Source organism: Vigna umbellata, chromosome 9, assembly GCF_029865625.1.
Source record: "Vigna umbellata cultivar VRB3 chromosome 9, Vumbellata_1.0, whole genome shotgun sequence".
Classification (NCBI taxonomy): Eukaryota; Viridiplantae; Streptophyta; class Magnoliopsida; order Fabales; family Fabaceae; genus Vigna; species Vigna umbellata.
In genome coordinates, this window is record NC_142173.1 from 24515946 (window position 1) to 24524615 (window position 8670).

Sequence of the window (8670 nt, forward strand, 5' to 3'; positions counted from 1 at the left end):
TTGGTTGGCACTGAAATTCGATGTCAACAATAATTTAAAGATCAACAATGATAACACGTGAAACCACATATGTACTATCAAAGTACATTCATTCTACTTTTATAGAATATTATATATTGACCAAAGTTTCATGCATAATTGGACAAATAATCTACTCTAGATGGGCAACTGCAATTTATAAGCCTTGTTGCAAGTGAGAAAGCAAAGATGAGATGCCGAGTGATATTTTTTTTCTTCTTCACAACTGCATGATCTGCCTAATCATTACATTGATTACGAATTAGATTATACTAGTGTGATGGACAATAACAATGAAGAGATATGTTAAATAGCTTGTTTTCCTGCCAAAACATACACCAAAACAACTTAGACTTTAGGCAATTGACAATGATATAAAAGTTGTTGAAGCATCAAACCAATTAATGCATAGGAGATGAAAAAAATGTTCGAATTTATAACTCTAAATGTTAAGAATTACACCTTAAGTTAACTATTTTGTATAAAAGTTATATGTGAACTTATTTTTTTCTTTTGTTATTTTAGTGTAAAAGACATAATAGTTGTTTTGAATGTGATATTATGTGATCCATTGGATGAAAACTATCATAAGAATAAAAATCATTAAATATTGAACAGAACTAAGTAAACATTTATAATTTTTTCTTTAATTGTATAGTTTGACGAATTTTACACGTGCTAAAATAAAGAGAGAGTGATCAACTTATCTCTTCAAATATTTAGAAGAAAATTAAGTTTTAATTAAATTTTGTCTTTCATTTAGTTACATATTTTATTCATTATATATATATTTTAACTTTGTTAAATATACCATAAACTTAGTAAGAAATATATATAATAATATATATATATATATATATATATATATATATATATTATATATATATATATATATATATATTTGGTTTCATGCTCAAACCAACAAAATATTAAAAAAATTGCATAATTTACATCGATTAGTGTATCCATAGACATAAATTTACGTCTATTAATATAATAACAAACATAAATTTTGACATGAAGATACAAGCCAAAATTTACGTCTAGTCATATTTGCATCAAACACAAATTTACCTCTGTTATTTTAGAACCAAACATAAATTTATGTTTGTTATCTTATCAAGATGTTTTTCTATTAGATTCTCTTCATGGGTTTGACACATTAATAAATACATAATTAATTAATAACCTTAGCTTAAACTTACTTAGTATTTACTTAGTATTTCTTGGGTTCCAGGATTCTTATCATATAATTTGTATTCTAATTATAGTATTATCTACTACATGTAATTATGTTTGGAGACCAAGAGATTAATTCCTATCAAGCCGATATCATCTTGATGTATAGCGATTCACTAAGTCTAATCTAATGTTACCAAAATGGAATACATAAAAGAAAAGAAAATTTAAAAGCTAAGATTCTTCATTCATTGCGTGAGGAACATTACACTTACATAGCATGGCAAGATGGATTTATTCTTGTATAAGCCCTTTCCAGGAGAACAAAAGCAAAGATGGGCTATTGTCTCTGAAGCCCATACTAATCCTTAAACCAGAAAGGCTTCTTCAGATATACGTGTTTGGACATGGGCGAGGTTGATGGTCCAACATATTCTTGAGGTTGATGGTCCAACTATAAAACTAATATCATGTTGAAATGATACAAAAGTTTGAGCTTTGATGAAGCTGTTCATCCTGAACGCCAAACATTTACATTAACTGCAAATCAGGCTATAGAACCATTTTCAGTAAACTTATCAACTTGAGAGATGTCAAGGAATGTATAAACTCCACTTGCTTTGAGAAACCTGAAATGGTTGCATAAGCAAAGTCAACTAACCAAATCAAATGGTTTTAAAAACCTTGTTGAAATGGTGAAATGACATACTCATCTCTAAAAGCTCGTGCCATAGACAAGCAACCTCCTGGAACAGATGATTGAAGGTTCACAGCAATGTTAGGATTATGAATACTCTGCCTCATGTGAACCCAACCATGTTGTCCATGTTTCTCGTTTGACACTTTTGCCCTGAAGCCACAACAAACTAGTTTTGCTTAGCAAATAATAGAGAAATATAAAATAAGAATTGTTGAACTGCTTGAACTTTGTTTAACATGTTTCTACCTGTACATTTGAGCATCAATGGGAGCTGGATCGTCATTTGTATCTACAAGACACCCTTCACTCACCCAACAATCACCACATGAGTCTAACTCCCACCCTCTCAGCCTCCCTTCCTGCACACAAACAAACTCTTATATTTTGCATTCATGATCACCACCTTGTGTTCCAAATATGAAACAAGGATTTAAAAAATTACCCACAAACTACAATTTTCACTGTAAGTTCAAGATTTTTAAAGTTAGTGTAAGAGAGATTATAGTGAAACAATGATTTACTATGTTTCAAAACATTGATAAAAAAATGTGATTAAAGTATACTAAGATGTAGATTTTACTATGTTTCATGGTCAGGATTAGGATACACTTGTAAATCCGCTTTATCTTTAATGAACATGGAGATATTCAACAAAGTAGTGTGTTAGAGATTATACTGATAATATTTTTCTTCTAACATATATAATATACCTCAATGTAGTTTCTAAATGTTTGAATGGCCTCTGATCCTTTAGCTTTAGCATGTCGTGGTTCAGAGACAATATTTATCCTAAGCTCTACTGATTCATAGGGCTCTTCAAGATCTTTTATAAGACTCCCAATCCCTTCATTTGATCCCGCAAGCTTCATCCGCACCATTTCAATTATAATCTTGACCACCATGTAAGCACCTTGACGAAAAAGGAAGAAGAAACATGGTGAATGAAAACATGGAAATGAAAACCATGCATAATGGAGCTTAATAAGTTGAACTTACCATCATCAAGGAAATGGTTTTCTTTAAGAGCACCATGCCCAGATGTTTCCATCATAAGATGTGTTTCAACTCCATCACTGTTAAGTTGAACTCCCTTGTCAATGACATTCCTGTATCCTACACGGTAGAGGCAGTGGTGACCACCTCTATCAGTTATGAATCTGGTGAGTGCCATGCTTGTACGAGCATCCGTGACTATGGTTGTTCCTGGATGTTCCCTTAACACAATGGCAGACATGAGAGCAATGAGTTTGTCACCATTTATGGGGTTCCCTTCGTTATCAACCACCCCACTTCTGTCTACATCAGTGTCGAAAACTATTCCAAGATCAGCTGACTTTTCTAACACTGCTGCTCTGGTGAGTGCCATGGCTGTTTTGTCCTCAGGGTTGGGAATGTGATTCGGAAACATCCCATCAGGGTTCAGATGCAGAGACCCAAAGGTATCTGCACCGAGTTTGTCCAACACATCCCATGTGAAGAATCCTCCTGACCCATTTCCTGCATTAACTATAATCTGCACATTTTGTTGATTTCATTGCAATCAGAGCGAAATTTTCAAAGGTAGAATGGCTAATGACAAAACAAGACGAAGACTTCAATTTAAACACAAGAAATATCGATGTCTTGTGGTATAAAGGTGTTTTGAAACTTTGAAATAACTTGTAAGTTACTATTAGTAAATTACCCTCATCATTGTGGCTGCTATGAGTTCAATGTAATGAATTAAGGATAAAATGAGTTAAAGAAATAATGACTATTTATCTATTATAGAGGGTTATCAGTGAGACCTGAAATCCCTGAAGTGGAGTGTCAGGATACAGAGGATGATCGATTCTCTCCTTGATGATTTCTCGTAGGTGCATTGCATAAGTGCTCATAAAATCAACTTTTGTTGGAATCACACTAAGCAAAGTAGAGACTTTGGCCATCCTATTTGCATATTTTCGAGCAGCATTATCACATATTTCCTCCACCTCTGTTGAAGTCAATCCACCTCTCTTTGTAAAAAATTTTAGACCATTTCTGGTATAAGGCAAGTGGGAAGCTGTCATCTGCATCACAAAATGTAAAGTTAATTTCAAGCATTTGTGTTAGGCTATGATTATGACAGAACCATCACATCCATATTACAAGCTTCTCAGTACTAGTCTTCAAGTCTAGTGTCATAAGCAGCATTCATTTGAGTTCATGGATTGTAGAAAATCCTAATCAGGACTCAAAACAAAGTAGCATCAACCAACTGGAAATTGTTGCCGTTACAAATTTTGGTAACCTACCATGATTGAAGCATCATAGGAAAATGGAGACAATATTGTGCTCATGAAACAAGCTGGTGTGGTAGCTAGTCCCATGTCAAACACCATGCAACCTGCACGAGCAACACCTGCAAAAACTGCAACACTCAGTTTTGACCCTGTAATTCTAGGGTCACGTCCAAGAGACACTCTCACATTCTCTACAGGGTATCCTCGTTCCTTCTCTAATCCTTTGATAACCCATTCACCAAAACTCTGTGATATTGCCTCCACAGCAGGTGGAGTAAGGTCAACTTTTCTGCCTTTCTCACCTTCCAATGCCACTCCTCTAACATCTGAACCGTTCTGAAGCCTTCTAATCTTGTCCAACTCTTCATCCACCACAAATTCATCATACTTCGCAGTGCCGATGGATTTCACACTTACGGATTTACTGAACGGCGCAGAAAATGAGAACCCAACTTTGTTATGCAGTATATTCTTCCCTGCTGATGAAGGAAACTTTGTTTTGTGAGTGTTCTTGTGCAAAGATGTTGAGAAGTTTGGAGAAGTAGAAGCAGTCATTGTTTGTATTGTTGGCACACTCGATTTGTTTGAATAAAAATCAAGCTTCGGGAGATAAGGTAAACACAGAAGCATTAAACCATAACCTTACAAATCCAATATCTCAGGAACACAGAAATATCTTTAACAAACTTACAAACTCCAAAGATTTTTGTCCATGCTTTTGTCTTCATTCCAATTGTTGTGTCATTAATTGATTGAGTTGCATGTGATATTTTCATAATAAACTGAGCAACTGGTATATTCTGCATAAGCTACTTCTGTATCCAAAACGTGTTCATGAAATTTATGGCTATTTGTCATTACTCACTTCCATTGTTCAAACACAAAATTGACCGAGTTTGTGGTTACTGTCAATTGGAATACGATAATAATTACTATCAGTAAGTGGAGCTAACAACACCGGAACTGAATTTTTCTCTTTACATGTTTTTGATTTGGTGAAAAAATGGGGAATCAAATGTTTATGCACAAAATTCCTTTCTTCAATACACAGGAAATGACTGTGTTCTCCGAATCTCAAGATACCACAAGCAGCAACTACAAGTAGCAGTAGTAGAGTTTCAAGTTATTAAAGTCATGCAGCCATATCTGGTGTGAAGTCTTAGAAAGGACCACCAGAAATTTGGAGTCTCTGCATGTTTCCAAGAACCATATAATTAATATCTACTTGGTAGTGGACAGGTTTATTTTATTTTTTTTGAAATGTAAGTTTGGGTTCACACAGTCACATGTTTATCTGTCAAGACAAACCATGAACACAAATAGAAAACTAAACTTTCAGAAAAGAAATTATAGCAGTTGTATTCAGAAGATGATGGTGAGATTAGGAGATTCTTGTCATATATTTCAAGGCTTGCATATTAAAAGTATTAGTAAATGATTGATTAGTATAGTAAATAAAATATAGATTTTTTTTGTCTTATTACATACATTTTTTTAAAAATCTATTTAACCAGAGATTAATCTAACTCCCTGTCATGTAATAGTTATTTAAGAAGTTTTCCCATTTTTTTTGTAAATATTTATATATGTTATTATTTCTTCTTATTTCATATAACAGTCACTTTTCTATGTTTCTTTTAGTAAATTAAAATCACGGAACATGTATTTATCTTTTAAAAATAATAGTTTTTCTATACGCATTTTTTATTTCAAAAATATCACATTTTTTATTACTCAAAAAATTTATTTTATTATTATAATATGCACTTCGCACATTTTTTAATATAATTTTAAATACAGTAATTTTATTTATTAAAAGATTACAATAAATTATCCACACTTCTTATTTTATTTTTCGTTATATTACTGCTTTCTTTTTATCGTTTGTCATTATGTGAACGAAAAATGAGGGATATATGACCAGTCAATGATATTTAATTCTCTTTAAACTTTTCACGAATTTAGATTCTTGTAAAGTATATGCTGTTTTCATTTTGTATACTAAAAACACATTTTAATATATTAATATATTTTAAATCTTTACCAGAGAAACAGGATCAGAAAGTCAATAAAAAATTTGGACTCAACTGTTACATCAACGTATTTAACATTTAAAGTTGCACAAATAAAATAAATAGTAATAAGATAAAAATAAATAAATAAATGTGGGTTTGTATAAAAAATAATTTAGTATGGGCAATTACTGTGGTGATTTGTTGATTAGTACATACATAGACTTGAATTTTTTTCTGATGTTTTCTTTTTTGAATGTTATCCCTATTTTATTAAGAGTAATTGTACGATGATATATATTTATATTTATTTGATACACATTATAAGTTTAAAATGATTATATAAAAAAAGTGAATTTTGTATTTTTTTTTAAAAAGAAAAAAATAGTTTTAAATAAATATAAAATAATTGTATGCGTAAATGTATCATTTTTCTTGTTTGTTTTGACTTTTGGATGTAATTGGTGTTGAACACAATATTAATATTAGGCTGAAAAACAAAAATGTTTCTTTGAGCTGAAGGATTTGAGGCCAGTTATTATCAAAAAGGAAAAATGATAATGGTTCTGTTTTATGGCTACGACTGTCACTTAATATGTTTTTTGTTAGTGCTAAATTTTGTCCCAAGTATAGAACAGAGGAAGTAATGTTGGAAAGTTGTGCCCAGAACATCTTCCTTTGTGTGTCTTTGTTATTAAGATTCTACCTTAATATTTTGGAGTGCTTAATATTGCAGTTGATATTGTCCTTTACAAATTTACATAACATTTAAATATAACTTTTAATAATTGGAAATATAAACAGATATACACTAGTACAAAATCAAGATTCTAACGCGGGTAATGTGCTTCGGTTTTCAGAAAACCGAAGCCTAAAACAATGCGGTGGCAGTTTTGTGATTATAATGATTTTATAGGCCTCGGTTCTCCTTGAACCGAATCAAAAAAGTATTTATAGGCCTCGGTTCTCTTTGAACCGAGTCAAAAAAGCGTTTATTACCTCGATGACTATAAGACCGAAGCATAAAAGCCTGTCAACATCACGCGGGTCCCTGCACGCATTAAATTAGACCTCGGTTAACCAAATAACCGGGTTAGTATGCTTGATATTTTCTGCCCACTTTTCTGCCCACTCTGGTCTTTCTTTTTTCTCTCTCTCCTTCCACAGTGCATTCACTCCACTCTTTCCTCTTCTCCGTCTTCTTTTTTCACCATTCTCACCCTTACACATTCGTCACCGTTTCGAACAACACTCTTCAAGGTCTCCAACATCCTCGCCGCCGACCTCCACCGCATCTCCGGCCTCCGTAATTTGCCTCAATCTCCGCTCACCTCCGACACCGCCATGGGCTTCGGGAAGTGCTTTGTGAACCCCTGCATCAGATCCGCGCTGCAGCGCCTCCTCGGTGCCTCCAACGACTCTGCCGCTGCCTCTAACGACTGTACCGGTGCATCTCGCTGCTGCTCTCCGTCGTCCTCTGTCGCTGCCTCCAACGCATCTCGCTGCTGCTCTCCGTTGTCCTCTGCCGCTGCCTCCAACGCATCTCGCTGCTGCTCTCCGTCGTCCTCTGCCGCTGCCTCCAACGACGTTTCTGCGTTTCTGCTCCCTTCGCCGCCTCCTCCCTCCGCCGCTCCTCCCTCCGCCGCTCCTCCCTCATGGCGCATCATCTCCTCGATCGAGCAGAAGGAAGAGAGCCGCGACAACGAGGATCCAAGATCGAGTCCGAGCAATGGTCCAAGCGTTTCTGCGATTCTGCGTTTGTGGTGAGTTTTTTACTTTTATCTTTCTTTGCTGATAATTGTTTCTGTGTTTCTACGTTTCTGCGTTTCTATCTTTCTTTGCTGATATTTGTTTCTTTGATTTTGATCTTTGGACCTTTACAGGATTTGTGTGATGTGTTGTGTGTTTGCTTGGTTTGGATTGGATCTGGTTGTTTGTGGGTGGTGTTCATTTTGTGGACCACGATGATTGTAACAGGAGCTTTCATATCATGGAAGAGTTGAAGATGACAGGAAATGTTACGAACAGTGTTCATGATGAAGGGGAAGGTAATGAGATGAATGTGAACCTTGATTCCCCTTCTAAGGAAACCGCGATTAAGTCCCCAGGGGCTCCTCGAGTCTGGGAAAAGGCGAAGGCAATACTGCTAATTTTGGTGTTGATGGGGTGGTTGAACCCTCCAGGATAGATGGCTTGACCACTGATAAGAAATTGAATGTATGAACCTCGTTTAAAAAAGAAAGGACTCTATTGCCTCGGTTCAAGCTACAACCGAGGCATAAAATTCTACGAAAAAATTCAAAACTTTTACTGTTTCGGTTAAGGTTGAACCGAGGTCAAATCCTCTTTTTTTATGTCTCGCCTGGATATACCTCGGTTCGAAAACCGAGGCCTATAGCGGAAACTAACCGATGCTGTTTTGCCTTTCTGTACTAGTGATAGATAGGTTTTGGATACTATTATGAAGAGTTGATTATTGTTCTGGATCGTTTTCAAC

General features: G+C 34.8%; 1 protein-coding gene across 1 annotated transcript; it reads right to left on the reverse strand.

Moving 5' to 3' along the window:
- Positions 1–1423: 1423 nt before the first annotated feature.
- Positions 1424–4806, reverse strand: LOC124820735 (uncharacterized). The gene is made up of 7 exons (XM_047292491.2): positions 4174–4806; positions 3685–3948; positions 2894–3410; positions 2608–2807; positions 2144–2256; positions 1907–2047; positions 1424–1826 (listed from the first exon to the last, which is right to left on the reverse strand). Exons 1-7 carry the CDS (start codon positions 4789–4791, stop codon positions 1745–1747), a joined length of 1935 nt encoding a protein of 644 aa, XP_047148447.2. The 5' UTR covers positions 4792–4806; the 3' UTR covers positions 1424–1744.
- Positions 4807–8670: the final 3864 nt, after the last annotated feature.

Coding starts and splice junctions, on each gene's coding strand:
- LOC124820735 (XM_047292491.2), bottom strand. CDS start 4,791: ATGCTTCTGTGTTTACCTTATCTCCCGAAGCTTGATTTTTATTCAAAC. Junction 3,411..3,684: donor CTCCACTTCAGGGATTTCAG/GTCTCACTGATA, acceptor CAAAATGTGCAG/ATTATAGTTAATGCAGGAAA. Junction 2,808..2,893: donor AAACCATTTCCTTGATGATG/GTAAGTTCAACT, acceptor TTTTTCGTCAAG/GTGCTTACATGGTGGTCAAG.